Genomic DNA, 25616 nt, shown 5'->3' with positions numbered 1-25616 from the left:
ACTCACTCTTTTCTCTGTCCTCTCCAGTCTTTTGTTAAGCCTATTCAATAATTTTTTTTAAATTTCAGATAGTATATTTTTCTCTTCTAGAATTTCTGTTTAGTTCTTTTTATCGTGTCCATTTTCTCTGCTGAGATTTTGCTGTCTTTTGATTTATTTTGGGAATATTTTTATTTATTTCATTGAGGATAATTATAATTATTGCTTTTAAAATCCTGTGTGTTGATGGCAGTATTTGAATTATCCATTTCAAATTAATTGTCAAATTGGCATAATGCTATTTATAATATTCCTTCATTACCCTTATTTAAAATAACTTCTTTATTTTATGACAGTTTTACATTTAAAGAACTATTGTGAAGACAGTACAGAGAATTTCAGTGTACTCCACTCCAGTTTTCCTATTCTTATCTTCCATTAGTATGGTCCCTTTTTCACAATTAGTGAACTAATATTGATACATTATTATCAAAGTCCATAATTTATTTATATTTCCTCAGTTTTCTCCTGACTTTTTTTTTCTATTCCAGAATATCATCTTGGATGCCTCATAACACTTAGTAGTCATTGCGTGTCCTTAGTGTTCTCTTGAGTATGACAGTTACTTAAGATTTCCTTGTTTTTTGATGACCTTGCAAGTGTTGAGGATTACTGGTCAAATATTTTAAAGAATGCCCCTCAGTTGTGATTTGGCCGATTAGACTGGAGTAATGTGTTCTGGGGAGAAAGACCACAGAGGTAAAGTGCCATTCTCATCACAGCATACTGAAGCATATAGGGTCAGCATGGCTTGTCATTGTTGATGTTGACCTTGATCACATGGGTCCACATAGTGTCCTTTTACTTTCAGTCTATCTGGGTCTTTACATTAAATGTGTCTCTTGTGACTGCATAAATTTGGATATTGTTTTATAAAGAAATCTATTCTGATATTATTAAAATATTTACTCCTTTAATAGTTAAAGTAATTATTCACACATTTGGATTTGAGTCTCCCTTTTTTCCCTTTGCCCCTGTGTTTTCTTTTGTTTTGTTTTGTTTTGTTTTGTTTCTGTTTATTTGTTCATTTTTTTCTTACCTTCTTTTTAGCTTATTTGAATATTTCTTAGAGTTCCAGTTAAATTTTCTTATAGTCTTTTTAGTTATACTGCTTTGCATAATTTTTAATGGTTGCTCTGGGAAGTGTAATTTACACCCCCAATTGTTCCCAGTCTACATGCAGTAAATATTGTACCACTTCACATGAAATGAAGAACCTGTGCAATCAAATAGGCCTATATCATGCCCTATGTCCTTTATAAAGTAGTCCTCCCTTATCGATGGGGAATATATTCCAAGACCCCCAGTGAATGACTGAAGCCATAGATACTACCAAACCCAATTGCTGTCAATTGGAATATGTTTCTGTTCATGTCTTCCACCCACAAATTTAATGCCTTTTTAAACCAAGCACTTACCACATACTGTGTCAAAATTTTCACAGTTTGAGGTGTGACAGCTAAATTAGCATGAATTTCTTATTCTTCATAATTTTATGGAAGGAAGATTTATTCTTACTGTTGAATACAACCTCAGCATACAACATGGTTTTTTTCCTTTCTTATCAGGTCAAGAACTTTCACTTTTTCCCTTAAAGGAAGCACTTTACAGCTTCTTTGGCATATTCAAGTTGCCAGCATCATTACTCTTTGCTTTGGGGCCATTTCTAAGTAAACAAGGGTTGCTTGAACACAAGCACTGCAGTATTATAACAGTTAACCTGACAACCAAGATGGCTACTGAATGACTTAACAGGTGTGTAGGGTATGCAGTGTGGACACACTAAACACAGGAATGATTCACGTCCGGGTAGAATGGAACAGTGGGATTTCATCTCACTACTCAGAATGGTGTGCAACTTAAAACTTATGAATTGTTTATTTCTGGAACTTTCCATTTAATATTTTTGGACCTAGGTTGACTATGAGTAGCTGAAACCATGGAAAGCAGAACTGTGGGTAAGGTGGGACTACTATGAATACTAGATACTGACCTCTTACATATTTCATAAGACAGTGTTATTATTTTTTCCTTTAAGTATCTATAAAGATATTAAAAAGAAGAAAGCCTTTTGTATTTTTTTTTTCTGGAAATTTACCATTTCTGACACTGTTTTCATTCCTTTTGGAGGAGTCAAGGTCTTCATCTGCTAGTGTTTTCCTTCAGCCTGAAGAACTTCCTTTTTTGAGGTCTAGATGTGCTAGATGATGATAGATTCCCTCAGTTTTATCATATTTAGAAATATCTTTATTTCTCTTTCATTTTTGAAGGATGTTTTCCTTGATGAAAAATCTTTGAGTAATTTTTTGCTTTCTTTTGGCACTTTATGACATTGTTCCACAACTTTTCACTTGTGTTTTTTTGAATGAAGTGCCATCTGTTAAATTGGCATCTTCCTGTATCTAATAAGTCACTTTTCTCTTGTTGCATTCGAATTTGCCTTTCAGCTTTGTAGCTGTGATGTACCTTTGCGTGGCCTTTTTCATATATCATGCTTGATGTTTGTTGTGTATCTTAAATCTGTAAATGTGTATCTTTAGTCAAACTTGGGAAAATTTTGGCCTTTATTTCTTCAAATTTTTTTTTGTCCCATTCTCTCTCCTCTCCTTCTGTGACTCCAAGTACATATATGTCAGACCATCTAGTGTTATATAACATGTTTTTAAGTCTTCATTTTATAAATATATGTGTATTCTGTATTCTTCATATTGGTTGGGTTCAGTTGATCTATATTTAAGTTCACTCACTCTTCTCTCTATCTTCTCTATTATTTTATTAAGTCTATTCAGTAATTTTTTAAAATTTCAGATAGTGTATGTTTCTTTTCTAGAATTTCCATTTAGTTCTTTTTATTGTGTCTATTTCTCCGCTGAGATGTCCTATCCTTTGACTTATTATGGGCATATATTTATTTATTTTATTGAAGATAGTTATCTTCAATAATTGCTTTTAAAATAAAATAATTGCTTCAAAAATAAAATAATTGCTTTTAAAATCTTGTGTGTAAATGCCAATATTTGGATTATTTCAGTTGATTTTCATTTCTCCTTAGTATGGGTTTCATTTTTCCAGTTGTTTTTATGTGCTTTATTTTTGTAATATATCCTGGACATTTGGAATGTTAAATTGTGGAGACTCTAAATTCAGTTATTTTTTTCTAATGAAGGTTCTTTCTGTTATTTTAGTAGGCAATAATTGTCTTATTGGACTCAAACTGCATACTCTGTTTCTTGGGTGGCAGCTGTGATCTCAGTTCAGATCTTTGGTGTTTAGCTAAGCTATTTCGAGTATATATTCTGAGCAGGTGAGGTTCGAATCCAGTAAGAATTGTGGTGAGTTAGATAGAATTTGGGGATCCCTGTTTGGCTGTTTCTCTTCCAGTATTTCTTCTTTCTCTCTAGTGGCTAGAATTAGTCTTCTAGTTTTCCAGGCCATAAAGGCTACTTTTTTTTTTTAACTGATGTTTCTGCCACCCCTCATGCTGCAGTGCCTCATCCTAGGGTAAAAGCATTGAAAATACTCCCCCCACCCTACAATTCTCCTCTTAGCATACATTTCCCACAAGACTTTGCCTGCTCTGGTCACAGTGCTTTCAAATAGCTGCTTTTGATATTATGTCCAGATTTTATTGTGATTATCTGCAGGAGGGTTGGGCCAGGAGGATCTTATTTTACCATTACTGGAAGAAGTCAAGTTTTTTCTTATTCATTTGTATAAGCACTTTATGTTTTAAGAACTTGAACAATTTATTGTATATATTTATAATTTTGTTAATCTGTTGTTTGGCTTTTAAACTTTGCTTTGTGTTTATGGTATACAAAAATCTTATATTTTGATGTAATTAAATAAGCTTGAGATTTCTTAAGTTTTGCTTAAAAAATTATTCTTATTCAAGTATCAGATAAGCACATGCCTAGATTTTTTTTCTCCTTTTTTTGTAGTTACAGTTTTTACATTTAACTTTTTGACCTCTTTTAAATTTATTTTAGCATGTGATACTATGTAAAGATCTCTGATATTTTCCTCAAACAGCGAGGTAATTTCCTAAATATAATATATAGAAGCTGATTTTGTTTTTAACTGCAGCTGCGGTTTCCATTATAAAAGTTAATTTTTAACTTGCTGAACATTATGATGAACATATATAATTTGACAAACCATATCAATGTAATTGTTAAATTTTGGTGAGGAAAGACTCAAATTTGAGTCAGAAAGATGAAAAAACCAAAGTCACATTCTGCTTGTTTAGATGTGGCCATGTGTCCCTAACAAAATAACTAATCAGTCTCTGTGTCTCTTTCTCATGACCATGTCTACGATGCTAGCAGCAGAAGTAATAAGAGCCATTTTTCAAGTATTAGCTGCCATAATCATAATCATAGCAAAAGTGCTGTACAAGTATTAGATGCTGCAATAGTAATAATATTTAAATAATAAGTGCCATAATGGAAGGATATTTGGTGTAATGAGAGAGTCTAAGAGGGAAAATAGCACTGGCTATGGAAATCAGGGAGGCCTTCCTTGAGGAAACAGTGATTGTGTAGAGACCTGAAAGAGGAGTAGAATTAACTGGGCAAGTATGGGAAGTAGGTAAGATGGGCGACGTGGCAGTTGGCAAAGGAAGCAACAAGCATAAGGGATCTAGGGCACAACTCTTTGGAAGAATGGAGAGACCAGTGTGGCTGGAGCTAATAGCCAGGGAGCATGCCATGGAGTGAGGCCAGGGAGGTGAGCACGGCCACACCATGCGGGCCTGTACGTTTCAGAAGGAGTGTTGTTTTTATCTTAAGAGCAGTGGGGGAGTCATGGACAGATTTTAAGCAAGAGAGCAATCTGATCGGATTTGTGTTTTTGAAAGATCAGGCTGGTAGAGGTATGGAAATATATTGGAGGAAGGCCAGAGTAGGTACAAGGAAACCCATTAGGAGATTATTGCAATAATTTAAGTGAAGCTTGGTGTGGATGTAGGAATGGATGGATATCTGGCTGGGTGGATGTGTAACCTGAGTTGAACTGGGCAGACTCATGTACTGTAATCTTACAGCTACTTAACTTTGTTTCCCACTGCCCCTTTAAATTTACTCAATTGGATTAATTTTTTGCCCCTGGATAAAAACTGAGCAGATCTTGCTTTTTCAGGTTTGTCTTAGATCATATAAAGAGCCTCAGTGTAGTCATGCCGTGGCCAGTCTCACACAGCTGCCAGAGATGTAAGCTTAATTTAAATGGGAATTGTGTTTCTTCCCCATTAGGGCCCGATGCAGGCAGGAGTAAAGGCGACATGATGGCAGCTTCTCCCTTTCCCCACTTTGCACTTCTCTTCTTTCCTCATTTTGTAAACCAAGTTTCTGCCTCCTCTAGGAATTGAAATGCACAGAAGAAGGAGAGGAACAAAAGGGGAGGCTGAAAGTTCTCACTTGACTGGCATTGCCGTGAGCTTGAAGCTGCGTTCTTGGGGCCGATCAAGTGTTCAAAGGTGTTTGCTTTCATGAGCGCTGTTGATGGGTTTTGGATTTCACATTTGATGAAGACAGATGCATCTCTAGCCCCACTGATGGCCTATTTCCTTCTCGGCCCCTGGGAATCTGTCTCTATTAAAGCCTGTTCATTTCTCCAGGTGGCTTTCTTGGGCAAAGATGCAGATGCCCCTGTGTGTGTGTGCATGCACCTGCCCTCCCTCACGTGGCCCACAGCTGATCCCCATGAAACTCTCAGCAGTTGTTTCCCTGTTGGCTCTGATAGAGCAAGCCAACCAACGCACTCCCCTCCCCTTTTTGTTCCCAATGGCTAGCCAGCTCAGCTCTCACCTGCAAGGTTTCTAGCTGGGAGTCAGGCACCGATACATCACACCCCCAATTGCAGGGGACAGGAATCAAGCTCCCTGAGTGGAATCCGCTCTTTTCACAAGCCTTCAGGTGAGGAGTAGGCATCCTTCCCTCTCTCTTTTGTGCTAAGGCTGGGACTCAAGCATCCCAAAAGATTCTCTCCCAAAATTCACTGTTTTAGCCACTATTATCTGGATTTTTGAATACCTTAGATGTAGATAATTTGTTTGTCTAACCAGTTCTTTCTTAGCGACTAAGTTTTAGCGATCAAAACAGGGCCGTCTGTTTCATGCCCACTTTGAGATCTCATATCGATTATCTAAGGAACTCAGCCCAAACTACTTTTTGCCATCCTGTTAGGGAAGGATAGATATGACTTAGTCTGTAAGTCACAGAAGGTCAGTGTATGTGACACAGGAGAGTGTATGTGATGGAACGCTGCTGGTTTTTCAACCTGCAGCAGAGCCTTTTTGACCTATTAGCTCTCATCCTTATCACAACGCTCCCAGTAGGTAGTATTTTTCTCATGTTACAGATGAGAGGAATACAGAATCAGCATAGTGAGCAGTGTGTCTGAGGTCACATCAGTAGGAAGTACAGGAGCAGGGACTTGCACTCTGGTCTTTCTGAAACCTATGCTCACATCAGGTTGCTCCTGCGGGCATCTTGTAACTCTGAAATCATTGGTCCCTGAATCATGGGACCATATTCATTTTGGAAATGAGTTTTGGAACAATTTTCTAACTAATGATTCTTGACAAGACTTTAAATCTTTACAAACTTTCTATTGCTGCCATAACCAAGTACACAAGCCTAGTGGCTTAAAACAACGTATGTATTATTATTATTATTATTATTTTTTTTTTTTTGGAGACGGAGTTTTGCTCTTGTTACCCAGGCTGAAGTGCAATGGCACGATCTCGGCTCACCGCAACCTCCGCCTCCTGGGTTCAGGCAATTCTCCTGCCTCAGCCTCCTGAGTAGCTGGGATTACAGGCATGCACCACCATGCCCAGCTAATTTTTTTTTTTGTATTTTTAGTAGAGACGGGGTTTCACCATGTTTACCAGGATGGTCTCGATCTCTTGACCTCGTGATCCACCCGCCTCGGCCTCCCAAAGTGCTAGGATTACAGGCGTGAGCCAAAGTATTATTTTAATGTTCGTTAGCTTAGAAGCCCAACCTGGGTCTCACTAGGCTGGAATCAAAGAATCAGCAGGGCTTTGTTCCTTCTGGGGAACCTGAGGCAGATTCCTTTCTTGCTTTTTCCAGCTTCTAGAGGCCGCCTGCATTTATTGGTTTACAACCCCTTTCTTTGTCTTTCAAAGCCACCAGCATCCTATCTCTGCCCTCTGTCCTTAAGTCTTTTTATGGCTGCAGCTAGGAAAAGCTTTCCAATCTTAAGAATCGATGGGATTAGAGTGGGCCCACCTGGATAAACTAGGAGAGCCTCTCCATCTCCAGGTCTGCCCTTCACCACATCCACCACGTCCCTTTGCTGGGGCAGAGAATGGATTCAGAGAGGCTCAGGATTAGAGAATGGACACCATGGAGGCCGTTGTCCTCCCTGCCACAATAGAGAGGCTCTTTAAATGATGAATTTGAAAGAATTATTTTATTGATGTTATAATTTTAATCAAATCCCTTAGATGCTTCCTTCAGTGTATGCTGCCATTAACAATATAGAAACATGCAGATCTAATGCCAGTTTGATTTTTCCTTGCTTTTAAAAAATCAATTCATAGTACAATTTTACTAAATGATTTTGTTTACGTTAGATTTGAAACTTCATATAAATGCATTGCTGCTATTTTCAATTCAACATTAAGTACCTATGGAGTGTCACAGAAAAAAATGTTTAAAGTAATATTTTTGTTGTTATTTTTTAAATCCAGATTTGGACTTAAAGCCACCACTAAAATCAACTGGAAGCAATTTCTAACATCATTTCATGAGCATCAGGGGTTGGAAATTAGCAATAAAGGCTCCCTGACAAAAAGAAATAGGTACGTTTAAAAAAAAAAATTGTAGTTACACATAATACACAAAAGATCAGAGAATATCTGTGTTCCTTTTTCTGCATTTATTGAATGATCAATTAGTCTCCATTGAATAATTGCCAACTTTTACATAATGATTTACCGTTTATAAATTTTTCTTATTTAAAGCTGCCTTAAATTGTAAGGTTGGTATAATTATTATTTCAATTTCTAGATGAGAAACATAAGACGATACAATCTTAACTCAGTCACCTGCTCAGAGTGTGGTGGAGGCAGCTAGGGACCACAGAGGCTCCAGGCACACACGCACGGCAGCGCTCCTCCCCAGCTCTAAGCATATCCTTGTAACATTGTATATAAATGTGTATTTGTTAGGTGTTACATGGAAAGGCTCAATGCATGTTCATTTGTTTTCCAGCCACTGTCCGTGTGGTGGTGCAGATATCATGGGTCTTGGAAATTATTTTTCTATCATTATTTCTGTTTTCGTTCTAATACCTGTTATAACCTCAGATTTGCAATATCACATATATTGTGGTGGGGGCCCAAAAGTGTTTTAAAAAATATTTGGTATGAAATTTTGGAATTTAGCTTTTGACACCAAGAAGTATTTTATGTTAGTACGTATCCTGCATTCATTGCCCTATGTGAATCTTAAAGAAAAAAAAACAGGCTTTATAATCTTGACACGCTCATTGAAAGTGCTGTACTCTAATGTAAAGTAAAATATACCATGGTGTTAATTCCCAATTCGTGGGTTCTGTCCCTGTCTTGGGGATTTATGAAGATTTAATGAACTGCCCCTGTTAGCAGTCTTGCAGGTATTCAGAGCACTCCCTCTCTGCTCCAGAGCTGCAATCTCTGAGTTCATTCCTTACATGAAGTTACTTCTGTTTCTTTATAATTTTCTTGTCTGATAGCACATTTTCTAGGGGAGCTGTCAGAATTAAAGTTGTGTTTATTTTAAAACAGTGGTTCTCAAATGGGAACAATTTTTCCTCCCAGGAGACATCTGGTAATGTCACGGGACATTTTTCGTTGTCTCACTGAAGGTGGGGAAGCTACTGACGGGAGCTGATCTTAATCACAAAAGACACACCTTAAATACCATCATCCTGAAGGTTGAAATCTTAGCGGATCAAAATCCTGAAAATATAATTCTAGAAAAAATAATTTAAAAATTCTTTAAAAGATATTTATTTACATTTGTAGAAGGGGATTTATCTGAGAAACATAAAAACACAACATAACACTTCAGAGGCCATATTACACTATAAAATAGGCGATAATGACACATATCTTTACAAGCATAAGCACTCAGATATACTAGTGACCATCACATAAATTTGACAGTTGTGAGCAGATGAACCCTATTCCTAAAGAAATAGGTCAAAAAGTGAAATGTATAAATGTATATCATTATCATGAGTAATTGCATGCACCCAGTTTTATGACTGCAGTCATTTGGAATACTGTGACAGACAACCTAAGTCTTTGGCAAGATCAATCAAAATCTGCGATAGGTCACCACTGCCTGTGCAGTTTCCCAAAGAGCCAAGATCTTGAGAAATTTTATCTTTCACAAATGCAGTGAACAAAAGTGACATCTCTTCATATATTGAGCAAGTTTCAGTGTTTTTATATAACACACACAATGCTTACACGCAAAGGCAACATTGTGATAGTGCACTTTTGTGGAGTCACATTTCCAGCTGAATGTGGCGGCTCATGCCTGTAATCCCAGCACTTTGGGAGGCCAAGGCGGGTGGATCACCTGAGATTGGGAGTTTGAGACTAGCCTGACCAACATGGAGAAACCCCGTCTCTACTAAAAATGCAAAATTAGGGGGTACATGCCTGTAATCCCAGCTACTCGGGAGGCTGAGGCAGGAGAATCCCTTGAACCAGAGAGGCGGAGGTTGCAGTGAACCAAGATTGTGCCATCGCACTTCAGCCTGGGCAACAAGAGCAAAACTCAAAAATAAAATAAAATAAAATTTCTGACATCCAAGTTAGCAGCAGAAATTGTCACAGCTCTGAGAGAGAGCTGTGTTCTCTCTGGGCTCCTAGCTGATTGGATGGTGCTCACCAACACTGAGGGCACATCTTTCCCCCCAACCCTCCCAACCCTCCCTGCCCACTCAGACCCACACACTCATCTCCAGAAACACCCTCACAGACACACCCAACACAGTGCTTTACCAGGTTTCTAGGTGTTCCTTCTTCCAGTCAAGTTGACACCTAAAATTAAGTCCAGAAATCTGCCCTTGGCAACTTGGTACCCACAGGCATCTCCTTAAACCATACTTCATTTCCAAATAACGACAATAGCAAGGTCATAGTTCCACCTAGCATGATACAACTATGCTGTGTACAACTGAAAACACACCAATCCCTTGCCCAGAATTTGGCTTTCAGGATTTTAAACTTTTTCTTTTCTTTTTTTTTGAGACAAAGTCTCACTCTGTCACCAGGCTGGAGTGCAGTGGCCTGATCTTGGCTAACTGCAACCTCTGCCTCCTGGGTTCAAGCAATTCTCCAGCCTCAGCTTCCGTAGTAGCTGGTACTACAGGTGTACACCACCTCACCCAGATAATTTTTGTATTTTTAGTAGAGACAAGGTTTCACCACGTTGGCCAGGATGGTCTCGAACTCCTGACCTTGTGATCCGCCTGCTTCTGCCTCCCAAAGTGCTGGGATACAGCTGTGAGCCACCGTGCCTGGCTGAGATTTTAGTCTTTCAAGATTGTGATTTTTGTGATGTTAGGCATTAGGGGTTTTAGAATTTAGAGACTCTGATCTTTTGGGATTTCAACATTTGGGATTGCATCTTTCAGGATTCAGATCCAAACCTGCACTGATACCTAGTGGGTAGAGGCCAAGGTTGCTGCTCTGCGTCCTGCAGTGAGTCCCCACAAGAGGGAGCTCTCCAGCCCCTGTGTCAGGGCTACCCAGTGGGTAAAAACTGCTATAAAAATCATCTATTCATGCCCCAGTGCTGGCGGTCTCTAGAAAAAAGAGGTTCCCACAAGTCACATGAGGAACTTAGACTCAGGAAGCCAGCACATGTTTCTGGAAGGCGGTGGCAGGCATATGCTTATTGTTTCTGCACAACCGAAAGATGCTAAGATGGCTGTATAGATGCAGCAACAAAAACTCCCAGACAAATCTGAGAGTGGTTCTGCAGGTAAACTCATTGTCATTCGTCATGGGGAGGGTACGATGCTCTAGTAGAACCTCAGAAAAGAGAGGCAGCCAATGATATGTTGTGATGAGGTTCTGACAAGTCTCCCTTTCTGAGCAAAGCCCATGTTGAACTTGGTTTTGGTCTCCAGAGGGGGTGATCATGGCCTTCAGGAGCACACATGTACACTGATGGGCCCTGAGCTCAGGGATGAAAGAAAGAGGGCATAGAGGAAAAGGGGGATCTAACAACATAGGGGGTCGTGGCCATTGTCAGTGGAAAGGGAGAGGCTGAGAAGGCTGCTGTCCTCGCAGTTCTAAAACAGATTATGAGCCCTCAGTTACCATGTGGATGAGACAGCTACAGTATGCTGCCCACACGGGAGGGAGGGCCCCCAGCTTCCCAGCCACTGAGGTCTCAGCAGTGGCCCACGGACCCTTTAGTGGTCTTGAGACCAAAACCGCAGATGTGCAGGATGGCTGATGAGTTGGTCTCGTGGGGAGAAGGGATGGTACAGCAAGGCTCGCCCACACCTGAGGCCTATGTTCATGGTGTCTCTTTGATCACAGTAACTGAAGTTTACCTGAGTCCCACAAGTGCTGCACATTGTCAGGAAAAACAGCCACCCTTAAAGAAAGCACTATTGTATTTTGGTGAGGGTGCTTGTTTCTTGCATTAAGAAAGAACAAAGTTCAAGAACATAATCGTATTCCTGCTTTTCTCCTAATCCTCTTGTAGCATCAACTCTAGAAATGAATCTCACAAGGAAAACATCATCACAAAGTTATTTAGACACACTGAAGACCGCTCTGCATCACTGAAGAAAGCATTACTGATAATCAACACTGTAAGATTTTGAAACCCTTTTCTTGTGAAACACTCATTGTTTCTAAGAATGCAAACACTCAGAACGAAACCGATAAAACCTCCATATTCGTTCACATATCCATCCAGCAAACACTTCTTGAGCTCCTGTTACATGCTGGGAATTGTTCTGAGTGCTTAGGAATAGAAGCTGTGACCTCAAGAGTTGAGTCTAGCTGGGAGGAGAGATGATGGAAAATTAATTGCAATACAGCAAGATAAGTGCCAATAGTGACGGGAACAATGTGGGACAAGATCATAATGGATGTAGTGACTCGTCATCAGTCACTGTTTAATTAGCAGTCCAGACCTGGTGACCTTTCCCCACCCTAACCTGGAGTTGATCAGTTCCTAACCAACTTACTGCCCCAAACAGGAGCATATTCTTTGTGCCAGAATAGCCTTTTTAATTTTTAACTGTACTATAAAGAGAGACTAATTCATGAATTTACAACCTGCTTTTTCTCCCTTTCAGCATTAGCTCCTTTCTCACTTTAATATTGTTTTAGAAAGCAGCAGTTGGATCCTTTTGATATGCAATGACATTTGCTAAGCATGTTCTGTAACAGAAGCTCTAGTAAAAAGTGAGGAGTAGAGTGAATTACTGTTCTGAGACTCACGTAGGACTGCGTACAAATGATTTCAGAGGCCAAAGGCGTCCCTTAGTTCAGCATCAGCCTCCTAAAACTTGCCGCAGAGGGGATGTCTGGGAGTGTGAGGGTGGTGCCTCAGGGAGAAGCCAGCACTGCCTGGAGGTGGCCTACAGGTTTCTGGTTTGCTCTCTGTGGAGACCCCAGCACCTGCCTCCACCATACTAGAATGCCATTGCATGGGGTTTCCAAGCACAGTGTGGATTCAGAAACGTGGGGTTCTTTGAATGAATCTTTAGGCCTAAATGACTTGGTGTCTCTGAAGGAACAACAATGTTGAGTGCTTACTATGCGCCAGGCACTGTCTTAAGTGATTCGAAGGTATATACACTCACTTAATCCTCTCAACACCTCAGTGAGGCAAACATTATTATTATTATTGTTATTGCTATTATTATTTTTGAGACGAAGTCTCGCTCTGTTGCCCAGGCTGGAGTGCAGTGGTGTGATCTCAGCTCACTGCAACCTCCATCTCTTGGGTTCAAGCGATTCTCCTGCCTCAGCCTCCTGAGTAGCTGGGACTACAGGCGCGTGCCACCATGCCTGGATAATTTTTTGTATTTTTAATAGAGACAGTGTTTCACTGTGTTAACCAGGATGGTCTCGATCTCCTGACCCCATGATCTGCCCACCTCGGCCTCCCAAAGTGTTGGGATTACAGGCGTGAGCCACCACTCCTGGCTGCAAACGTGATTATTATCTCCATCTGACAGATGAGCAAAGGAAGCCTCGGTGCTAAGTAACTCTCCTGAGGCTACCCAGATAGTGGTGGTCGAGGATGCCAGGCTCCAGAGCAGCCACACTCCAGCACTGGGCGGGGCTGCCTGGGACCCTGCTGGCTGAGCCACCTGGGAAAGGAGAAACGAGGCCTCTGTGTGTTAACCCTCCTCAGGTTCTAATAGTATACTGAAGAAGTAATTTAATTAAAAATAGGGAAACCTTCATTTCCTTTAATGGAGGACTATACAATAACATGAATCACTCCAACTATGAGACTATTTAAAAGTAATTGTTGTGCTATTCAACTAGAGATCAATAAACTGTGTAGGTTAAGAATTGAGTACGTAGTCCATGCTGGGCCCTGCGCTGGGCACTCAGGCTAAGCACACAGATGATTGATGCTAAGTCTTTGCCAATGAGCTCACACTCTGGGGTATCACATCATGACATTAAGAAGCAGATGCTTTACAGTTACATAGTGCATGGTTTCAGAGTGAGATTCCCCTCCCCTCCCCTCCCCCCCACCCCACCATGTGCCTCGCCACGGAAGGGACTAGGTAAGAAGGAGAACAAGGGTGGAAGCCAGGAGTGGGCAGGTCTGGGTGTTTTGCCTGGCTGCTCAGGGCAGTCGTGGGAAACAGATCTCTCTCCTGCTCTAGAGAAGGATGCAGAATGTTTAGAAGAAAGACTGCTTTACATCCATGCCAAGGCATGCATCCCATTAGCTATATGTGCTGCCTCCAAACGCTGCCACCAACTCTGCAAGTGGAATCAGCTGCTGTGACTACTTACATTAAAATTAGGTGTGGCTCACTTCCTATCAATCATCCAGAAGCAATTTGCATCCTGTCTTTTTAACCTAGTCTTGATGTTTTATTTGTAGCTGACATGATTTTGTTACTAGAAAGTCCAATAGAATCTTCCCAGACAACATTAGAATTAATAATAGAATTTAGAAGGTCATTGGATACAAGGTCAATACAAAAAGATCAATAATATTTCTATAATCTGCAATAAAGAATTAGAAAAAGATGAATTTTCAAACTATTATTTCTAATAACATTTAAAAAAATCAAATATCTAGAAATATATCTTACAAAAATGTGCCAATTCTCCACAGTGAAGACTACAATGATTGCTTGCAGAAATCATGCCTTTCCTTCACAAAATTTCAGAAAACACAGGAAGAAGGAACACTTCCAGACTCATTCTGTGAGGCTAGTATTACCATGATACCAAAACCAAGCAAGTCTTCATAAAAAAAGAACCACAGGCCAATATCCTTTGTGACTATAGTCACAAAAATTCTCAACAAAATATTAGCAAACCAAATCCAGCAACACATAATAAGGATCAAGTGCTGTGACCACATGGGATTTATCCCAGGATTGCAGAGCTGGTTTAACTTCCCCCAAAATCAATTAATATAATATACAACATTAATAGAGTTAGGGACAAAATTACGTGATTATCTCAATAGATGCAAAAACAGCATTTGAAAAATCCAACACCTGTTTGTGGTAATGACTTTCCACAAATTAGAACAGAAGAGAAATACCTTAACCTGATAAAGGGCATTTGCAACAAACCCATAGCCAACAGCATAGTTAATGGTAAAAGGCTGAACGCCTTCCCCCTAAGATCAGGAACAGCAGGAGAATGTCAGCTCTTGCTACTTCTAGTCAACACTGCTAGAGTTCTGGAAAGAAAAAGTTCTGGAAAGAAACTGCTAAAGTTTCAGGAAAGAAAAAGAAAAGGCATCAGGATTGAAAAGGAAGACGTAAAACTCTCTTTGTTCACAGACAATACAATCTTATGTGTAGAAAATTCTAGGAATTTGTGCATGTGTGTGTATACACATGCTGCCAGAACTAATAAATGAATTTATAAGGTCACAGAAATATAAAATTAACGTACAAAAATAAGTTATATTTCTATAAACTAGCTACGAGGAATCTGAAAAGGAACCTCAGAAAGCAATTCCATTCACAATAGCATCGAAAAGAATACAATGCCTGGGAATAAATTTATCAAAAGAAGTGCCAAACTTGTACACTGAAAATTACAAAACATTGTTAAAGGAAAGTAAAGAATATGTAAATAAATGAAAATACATTCTATATTTATAGATTGGAGGCAATATTATTAAGATGACAATTCTCTCCAAATTGCTTTATAGATTCATTACAAACCCTATCAACATCCCAGCTGGCTTTTTTTTTTTTTCTTTTTGCTTTTGAAAAACTATCTGAAAATTCATATGGAAATACAAAGGTAGAAGAACAGCCAAAATAATCTTGGAAAATAAGAACAAAGTTAGAATACTTACATTTCCAGATTTTGAATCATAGTGTAAAGATTTTGAATCATAATAGTAAAGACTGCGTTATTGATTTGAGGACTGACATACAGATCAATGGAACAGAATTGAAAGTCCATAAATAAACCCTTACATTTATGGTCAATTTATTTTTGACAAAGTCAGTAGAGGAAAGGAAAATGTGTGTGAAAATGTTAAGAGGACAATTGGATATCCATATGCAAAAAGATGAATTCAGTCCCTTACCTTATACCATACACAAATAGATCCAAATATAAAAGCTAAACTGATAAAACTCTTGGAAGAAAAACATATATAAATCTTTGTGACCTTGTGTTAGGCAAACATTTCTTAATGACACCAAAATATAGCACATACTGAAAAAAATCAATACATTGGATTTTATCAAAATTAAGTTTTATGCTTCAAAAGACACCTTTAAGAAAGTGAAAAGACAAGCCACTGACTGGGAGAAGATATATGCAAATCATCTATCTAGTAAAGGACTTGCATCTAGAATATACAAGGACTTTTAGAACTCAATAAGAAAACAACCTAATTTTTTAAATGGGTAATACATATTAATAGGCATTTTACCAAAAAAGATCTATGAACAGCCAATAAAATATTTTATGAACCTGTGAAAAGATACTTGACAGTATTTGTCACTAGAGAAGCTCAAAGCCGCTAGATACCACTTCTCACCCTCTAGGATGGCTATAATCAAAAAGACAGACAATAACACATGTTGTCAAGAATGTGGAGATACTGGAACTCTGATATGCTGCAGGTGAAAATGCAAAATGGCACAGCCACTGTGGAAAATGGTGTGGCAGTTTCTTTAAAAATTAAATGTGATGCATACGACCCAACAATTCCACTCGTGGGTATCTGCCCAAAAGAAATAAAAGCATGTCCACACAAAGACTTGCAGGCAAATGTTTATAACAACATTATTGACAGTTTCCCAACTGGAAACAATCCAAATGTTCATCAACTTGTGACAAGATAAACAAAATCTGGCAATGTAGTGCTCAATTGGGAATAAAAAGGAGCAAAATACTGATACATGCTACAACATGGAGTATCCTCAAAAGCACTATGCTCGGAGAAAAAAGCCAGATGCAAGAAACCATGTATTTATGATTCTATTTACAAGAAATATCCAGAAAAAGGCAAATATCTAGAGACAGAAAATGGAGTCATTGACTTAGGCTGGGGCTGGAAATAGGGAGTGACTGCAAATGTGCACAAGGTTTCTTTTGGGGGTGCTGAAAATATTCTAGAATTAGATAGTGGTGATGGTTATACAATGTTGTAAATTTATTAAAGTCACTTAAAAATAAGCTGTCATTGATTTCGATTTAGACATTAAAGAATTGATTATGACTCCCAAGCCAAATGGTAAGCATGCATATCTCCTAAAGTACTTAGAGAACCTTATATTCTTTTCAGATTTTGGACCCCCAAATAATAGTTGACATTTGCACACTGCTTTATCGCTTACTTAACAAATCCATTTGTCACATTAATATTCACTGTGTCTCCATATGAGGTGAGGGTTCTTTATTTACCCTGTGTTTCCAGTAAACAGTATCTCTCAATTTTGGTATTTAGCCTGCTTATTGATAAATTTTTCTTCTAGGGGAAGAAATTTGCCTCATGGTATTTTGCTCATGAGATGTTTTCTTTATGCAGCATGGCTGAAATTTTTCTTGCAAAGTAATTGTCCATTTATGTAATGGATGAGATTGCTGGTGGAGAAAACTAGCATAATTTATTCTTACTAAATTGGCAAACTATAATTGAACTGATAGGAAGTTTTGTGCCCCATGCGGTTGAACTCCCCTAGCTCTCAGGTGGGGTAGGGAAGTGAGGAGTTGTTCAAGCCACTCAAGCCCGTGGGGAAGGGAGTCAGCCTGAGCTTGAGAAATGGGCCTCATTCCTCTCCCAAGGTTGTGTTCTGATACAGAACGATGTAGGAACTGCACCTAGAAAGTTCTAGCATTCCCCTACACACACACACACAAACACACACACACACACACAAACACACACACACACACAGTGCTCATGTTACATAAGGATCATCAATCTATGTATTTGCATTTCCAATCATAATTCTATTTGGCCAAAGCTTGCTCTTTATCAAATGATGTTAAACATACATACATAATACTTTTTTCTTCCTTTTTTCTTTTTTAAAAAATTCCCTTATATACACTCTGATGCTCAGAAACCCAACGGACCGATAACAAGGGAAGAATTTCGACATATTCTAAATTGTGTGGCTGTAAAACTAAGTAATTTGGAATTCAAAGAGTTAATGCAGACACTTGACCCTGGGGACACTGGAGTGGTCAACACCAGCATGTTGATTGATCTAGTTGAAGAGAACTCTAGGGTGAGTTTTATAATAACTTCCTGTTTGGTTTTCTCTTTATGGCAGGAAATTTCAGTATTCCTAATAAGAGAGGCAGGTGAAATATGGTTTAAATAAATTAATGACTTCACGGTTTTCAACTCAATCATTTTAAGTAAGGGTCAAGTGTTTAAGAGTGGTTTGATTTTAACTTTTAGTTTCTGAATCTTCAAAAAGGATGGTAATTGGCATTTCAGAAAACCCATGCCTGAACGAGAGCCCTTTATATACAGGATGTAACTTGTGGCACTTCGACAGCCCTCCTCTTGCAGCCATGTCTTTAAAAGGAGAATTTGTCCCAAGGTGGGCAGATCACGAGGTCAGGAGTTCAAGACCAGCCTGGCCAACATGGCGAAACCCAGTCTCTACTAAAAATACAAAAATTATCCAGGCGTGGTCGTGGGCACCTGTAATCGCAACTGCTTAGGAGGCTGAGGCAGGAGAATCACTTGAATGTGGGAGGCAGAGGTTGCAGTGAGCCAAGATCCTGCCACCGCACTCCAGCCTGGGCAACGGAACAAGACTCTGTATCAAAAAAAAAAAAAAAAGTGGGGGGGTATTTGTGAGTGACTATTCCGGTTCTCATTCATATTTTTAGAGTTTCATACCCTACGTTGCTTCGACTTCTAAAAATTAACTGTGTATTGCAATTAATGACTAGCATTTGCCTTTAGTATTTGTTTCTTTTGACTGAAAAGTTAACAGTTTTGTTATTAGAAATGCTTCTATAATAGCTATTAGCATTTAAAAATTTTAAAGAACTTTATCAGATTAATTTCAGATAATGCATGCAATAGGCTTAGACTCTTGTTGAAATGTTTTTTAAAAACTTCTTTTAACAGGTACAAATTAGCTTTTAATTTTAGATTTATGAAGTTGGCATCCCTATGAATCAAAACCAAACCAGTAATATCACGAGATGCACTATTTCCCTAAAGGTGATGTTTCTATTGAATGGACCTGAATGGGGTTCCTTGCTTTGGGGAAAGCTTTAAGAAGGTTTAGCTGAAGCCAGCTGCAATCTACTCTGATAGTTTCTGTGCAAAATGCAATTAATTAATCATCAATGAATCCTTTCCATCTGTTGTGGTTTTGCATCATGGTCTTGGGAAACGTTTGTGGCATACTTCTTGGTTTAAAATGGGACAGTTTATTGAGGTGAAAGTGTCATATTTAACTTACCTCCTCTTGGTACATGTAGAAATTTTCTACCAACATTTTGGAGGTAATTTTAATAGACCATAATACATAACTTATTCAAATATTTTGTGATTATTCAAGTAACAGAAATTCATTATAGATTAGAAAATATCCCAAACTACAAAGGTGAAAATGATAAAAATCCCAAATCCCAACACTCAGAGATATTTACAGTTAACATTTTGACAAATTTTCTTCTACTCTTTGTGTGTGGGTGGGCACATTTTTTTGTTAACGTGATTGAACTCATTATTTGTATGATTTTGTATCCCATTTTTCCAACTTCACATTATATGATGAGCATTTCCACCCCATCTCACATCATTAAAAACTCATCATAAACAAGATTTTCACTGGTGTCTGAGAGTGTTCTGTGCATGTACTTGTCACTGGGGTGGTTAGGCTGTTTCTCTATTTACTTTAATTATGCTGGGTATCTTTGTGCTTAGATCTTCATTCACATCGAAATATTTCCTTAGAATAGATTTTAGAAGTGGAAATATTGGCCCAAAAGGTGTGGGCATTTTTATGATTCTGGATATATATATATCCAGACAAATTGTATATCCAGTTATATTATAATATATAATTACATCATATATTACATATTATTATGTTTTTACAATTATATTAACTATTACATCTTGATACCTGCTTTTTGTATCACTTTATGGTTATTTCTTTAATATGTATTTCTAGAAATGGAATTATATAAAATATATTTTATATAACAATAATTGAATTAGTATGTATATTGTTATATACATATCTATGTATCTATGTATATATATATCATAGATATATCTATGTATATACATAGATAGATCTATCTATGTATATACATAGATAGATCTATCTATGTATATACATAGATAGATATATCTATGTGTATATATATACACACACATATGGATACATATATATATAATGGAATATATATGTAATGGAATTACACCATATCTGGATATATTATATATGTAGACATTTGTACACTGCTTTATCACTTAATAAATCATATACATTATGCTATATGTTATATAATACACATTATATATTACAAATTAGCTATATTATATGTTAACTATATTACTATATTAATATTATAATATAGTTGTTATATATATAAAATTCCTTAATGCAAAGAAGGCCTTGTGATCTATTTTGCTAGACAATGGGTAGGAATAGGCTGACAGTTAAAGTGTTGGCTGTAGCCCTTACCTGTCCTACATAGGTGGTAGATGGGTGTGTGAACCTGTGCACCCAGGCCGTGTGTGTGACATATGGAAGGCTGAGCATATGCCTTGATTCAGTTTACTGCCAGTGCTTCAGAGTTAGATCAAGCCTGGTGGCCAGGGAGTAGAGGCAGCTGGCCAGGCTAGGAGCTTGTGCACCTGCATTCAACTTCCTGCCTCCACCCCTTAGTAGCTGTGACCTGAGGCAAATAATCGGGCTCTCTAAGACTCATTTCTTTACCTGTAAAACCAGGTTGATTAGGGTACCACCTTGTAAGGTTGTTGTGGGAATTTAACAGGATAATCCACATAAAATGTTAAGAATCCTTTTTCTTTAAAAACAAAATGTAGACACGTAAGCAATCCCTTCTCCACATGGCAAGTGGTGTGACCTTTGCTTAGTATGAGTCAGATCATGTCTGTCTTCACGCCTTCACCTTTCCAATGGCTTTCTGGGAAGACCTACTCGTCCAGTTCCTCAGGCCTCCCGGCTGCCCCTACCAGGCCTTGGCATGTGTTGCATCTGCTGCCCAGGATTCCTTCCAGCTCCTCGTAACCTATGTTACCACCTCCAGAGCTCAGTGCCCTGGAGCCTGCGCAGGGACCCTCCCAGCCTCAGAGTCAACGTTTGTGGCCTGATGTGGTCCTGACTCCACAAAGGCAGAGGCCTTGCTGTTATCACTGCCCATTGTACTATAGGGGATAGCCAGTGTCAGCCATGTTCACGCAAATTTATTGAATGAATGAATGAACGTGAACGAAGGAATTGGAAAAATTAGAAAACACAGATGTGCAATAGACAAAAAAAACCACTAATTCTAACACCAAAGCATTGTTATTTACCATTATACTTTGCTGTATGTTCCTCCAAATCCATATACATGCACACCCATACGTCTGTTTTTTAAAAACAGCTTTATTGAGGTGTAATTGATATTCAAAAACTGTACATATTTAATGTATGCAGTTTGATGAGTTTGGATATATGCTTCTGTAGATTGTAGCTATTTTATTTAAAAACAAGCCCATATAATGACTTGTTAGCTTATATTGTCACTTATTGACATACTGTTAATACTTAATGTCAATAAAAATTCTGCTATTTAATTTAATTTTATTTATTTTAGAGACAGAGTCTCGCTCTGTCGCCCAGGCTGGAGTGCAGTGATGTGATCTCGGCTCACTGCAACCTCCACTTCCTAGGTTCAAACAATTCTCCTGCCTCAGCATCCTGAGTATGGGGATTACAGGCACCCACCACCGTGCCTGGCTAATTTTTGTATTTTTAGTAGAGACAGCGTTTCACCATGTTGGCCGGGCTGGTCCCAAACTCCTGATTTCAGGTTATCTGCCCATCTCAGCCTCCTAAAGTGCTGGGATTACAAGCTTGAGCCACTGTGCACAGCCTGTTATCTAATTTTAAAAGATACTAAGTGACTATTATAATTTGGATGTTCATTTATTTTTTATTTTTAAAATTTTTCTGCAATAAGCTTCTTGGCACTGGCTTTTTTGTATCACTCTATGATTATTTCTTTAGTATAAATTTCAAGAAATGGAATTAAAGAATATGTTTTATTCTATTAATATTTTAATAATTTTTAAAGAGAATGATATATATAAAGTACAGAATGCCAAGGACACAGGAGGGGATACAGTGAAGGGAAGTTTTTTCCTTAGCCAGCCCTGAGCTACGGTTCTCCTCCCCAGCAGCAGCCTTCATTGCTGTAGAGTCTGTAAATTATCAAATTGTCAAATAGTATCCAAATGTACCTTGAGACAAAAATATCTTCCAGAAAGTTAGATTAATTTACACTCCCACCATTTCAGAAACCCCCACCTGCAAACAAAAGGCAGTTTGCTTACTTCTGCATTTTTTGCCATTCTGATAGGCAAAAATGCCGTCTCGTTATTCTTCTACTTTGCATTTATTTAACTTCTAGGTGATAGGTTTTTTCATGTTTATTGTACTTTTCTTTAAGTGAAAGTTAAATTTTTTTTAACTTTCATTTGAAGTTCAGGGATACAAGTGCAGGTTTGTTACGCAGGTAAACTTGTGTCATGGGGGTTTATTGTACAGATTATTTCATCACCCAGGTATTAAGCCTAGTATCCATTAATTATTATATTTTTCCCAATCCTCTCTCTCCTCCCAACCTTCACCGTCATTCTCCTGAGGGTGAAAATTCTCCTAAAATTCTCAAGCATGCATTGTTCCCCTCTATGTGGCCATGTGTTGTCATCATTTAACTCCCACTTATAAGTGAGAACACTTGGTATTCCACTTTCTGTTCCTGTGTTACCTTGCTAAGGATAATGGCCTCCAGCTCCGTCTATGTCTCTGCAAAGGACATGATCTCATTCTTTTTTATGACTGCATAGTATTTCAAGTTAAGTGTTAGAATCCTTATTTTCAGATGGGCATTAGAGGGTAGACTCAGTTGTTCAAGGTCTCAAAGCTAATGGCCGATTAATGATAAAGCTAGGATTCAAGTCCAGGTCCACCTGCCTCCAAAGCTCCTAATGAGTTTCATGAATGGTATTTATTTATATACCTTCTCTTTCCCAATTAGATGAGAAAAAAATCTCCCTATACAGACACTAAGACACCTCTCCTCCTCGCCTGGGATTCAGTAAGTAACGCCTTCTTTGCGGGCGGCTTCCTTTGTGGTTTGGGGTTACTGTTTCAAGAGGTTACAGACGTACAGCTTAGGAAATATGTTTGCTTTTTATGTTAGGTGGAAGAAGTTGTCCATGATACAATTACTAAGAACCTACAAGCTTTTTATAACATGCTATGCTCATATGACCTTGGAGACACAGGGCTCATTGGCCGAAATAATTTCAAGAAAATCATGCATGTGTTCTGCCCATTTTTAACAAACGCACATTTCATAAAGTAAGTTTTTCATAACAAAATTCATTCATGTCATGTTTTTCACAAGGCCTGTTCCATAATTCCAAGCCTTTTTCTATGTGTTTTTGAAATATTAATAGGTAATATTGATAATAACTGCTACTCACTGAATCCTTGCTAAGCACTGGACATTGCTTAAGAGTCTGACGTACATTATAGTCCTTATCACAGCCATGTAAAGGTAGCTAGTGTTAGTCCTTTCTACAGACCAAGAAATGGAGGTCTGGAGAAGTTCAATACTCACTCCAAGTCACACAGCTGGTGAGTTGAGAGACCTGCATTCCCCGCTGAGTCTCTGTGATTCCTGAGCTCTCTTTTTTCTTCTTTTCTTACAAGCAAATATCTTTCCTCTTTTTATTTTAGTAATATCTTGTAAAGTATTGTTCGAGATGCAAAGATTTCATCTCAACTCTTGTTGAATTGAGACATTTTGTGTGCGTGAGTTGCAATGGTTAAATATGTGGCATTCTGATAGAGCATTGTTAGCAAGAGCCTAGGTAGTTTTGAAACCACAATGATCAAATACTGATAACTGAGCAATTTGTTGATACACAGTCAACTATTATTGCAGACCAGTCATGGTTAAGACAAAGCAAAGTTCCAGACACTTCATTTCTGGGCCAATAAATGCGATCATTGGGCCCCAGCTGATGAATACCGAAGGCTCACTTCTCCCCACGCTTACACATGCTTCAGGGCTGGGAAGGAGGAAGTCTGTGCTCTAGTCTTTTTGCTGTTTCACCTCCCAGGTTGTTTGGCTATGGTTGGCTATCCCATAAACAGTAGCTTGAATTACATTTTTGTATCACTTCAGTTTCAAACTTCATTTGTGATGGACAAGCCAAAGCTGGAAGGGGACCAATGTCAGATGTTAGATGGCTGAATGGGGATGGGAAGAAAGGGAAGACAGCAGCCTCTCTCAGACCCTTTTCAGTCTCCTCCCTCTGATCTCTCTCCCCCTCCCCACATCTCCCCTTGGGGCACAGAGCCTGGCTGCTTCCCTTGAGGTCCTTTTGCAGATGACCTTGAAAACTGACCGCTGGAAACCCCACCAGTCTGTGGAGGACAGTGCCTCCCTTATCACCACCTGAGTGTCCTGCTGTCTGCTCAGACCTGCTCTTGAAGAACCTGGATGACCTTAGAGATTGTGTGGGCCAGGGTTTCCCAAAGTGAGGGCAGTGATTTGGGCAATTACTTTGGAGGAAATTGATTGAATCCCAGGGAAGAAAGTTATTCTCTCTTCAAGGATTCTAACCATCCTTCTCGTTGATTTTGTTTACACTACATTGATTTAAAGTGACATGAAACACAAGTGGACCTACTGGTAGTTAGCAGTCACTCAAATCTCTTTTCTGTGAACATTCATCATTCCTAACCTATTTTTTAAAAGGTTGGTTTTTGTAGGAAGAGGAGGATTTAGAATAAGAGGAGGGGTGAGGCAAAGGCTTTACTATCAGGAGGGGCTTGGTGTGTCTGGCTCGAACATTTGCATTTTATCCAGTTCTTATTGAATGTTAGTAGAAAGATCAGTTTGCTGGAGTATAGAAAAAACACTGGAATGGGCAGAAACAGTGAGATTGCAAGTTGAGAGAGGGTTCTAAAGAGTTCAGGTGAGAGACGGCGAGGGCCTGCGCTGAGCAGTGGCCCGGTGGGAAAAGAAATGAGGCCACATTGCACCTCACTGTGTGTGTGGGAAGGGTTCAGCTACTCTTGGCCCTTGTCTGGATTGGTTGGGCCATTCTCTTACGCCTTCACTCAGTCTTTCATTCAGTGAACATCAGAGAGTGCCTCCTGCATGCAGGCTATCCCAGGTAATAGGCTTACACAATCCCTGTATTTCCAAGGTGGTCTAGAGTAGGGGGAAAGAGCTGCAGATAAACCCAGCGTGGCACTGAAGTGCTGTAGCAGGTGTGTGCTTGGTGCTTCTAGAGCATGGAGGAGGAATGCTCGCTTACAGTGGGGTGAACAGGAGCAGGTGGTGCAGATTGCAGGGAAGCTTCCCGGGGACGTGGTGCTTGAGTCTAGAGAAAAAAAAAAGGAAGGGCATTTCAGGATATGGGATGCTGGAGGAAAGCCCAGAGGGCTGGAGGAAACTAGCATACTCCAGTCATCCTGCATGGCGTGTTCAGGGACTGGCAGGTCAAACATGGCAAATGGAGTGGGAAGTTTTTCGGGAGAAGAGCAGTAGGGGGGCTGATGCCAGAGGAACAGGCGGGGCCCAGCAAGGGTTACTGTATCACCAT

At 39.0% G+C, this 25616-nt stretch overlaps 1 protein-coding gene across 1 annotated transcript in view; it reads left to right on the top strand.

Annotated features, from left to right (window-relative positions):
• Window positions 1–25616, top strand: part of EFCAB6 (EF-hand calcium binding domain 6) — a 264360-nt gene that overhangs the window by 103178 nt on the left and 135566 nt on the right. Inside the window, exons 9-13 of the mRNA XM_064368188.1 lie at window positions 7760–7870; window positions 11787–11895; window positions 17839–18006; window positions 23030–23089; window positions 23195–23355. Coding sequence (XP_064224258.1) covers window positions 7760–7870; window positions 11787–11895; window positions 17839–18006; window positions 23030–23089; window positions 23195–23355 — 609 coding nt within the window. The remainder of the gene's footprint in view (window positions 1–7759; window positions 7871–11786; window positions 11896–17838; window positions 18007–23029; window positions 23090–23194; window positions 23356–25616) is intronic.

Source organism: Aotus nancymaae, unplaced genomic scaffold (assembly GCF_030222135.1).
Source record: "Aotus nancymaae isolate 86718 unplaced genomic scaffold, 86718_ANA_hifiasm-v0.15.2.pri h1tg000076l, whole genome shotgun sequence".
Lineage (NCBI taxonomy): Eukaryota > Metazoa > Chordata > Mammalia > Primates > Aotidae > Aotus > Aotus nancymaae.
Note: the sequence above shows the minus strand (reverse complement) of the source record. Positions and strands in the feature narration are given on the sequence as shown.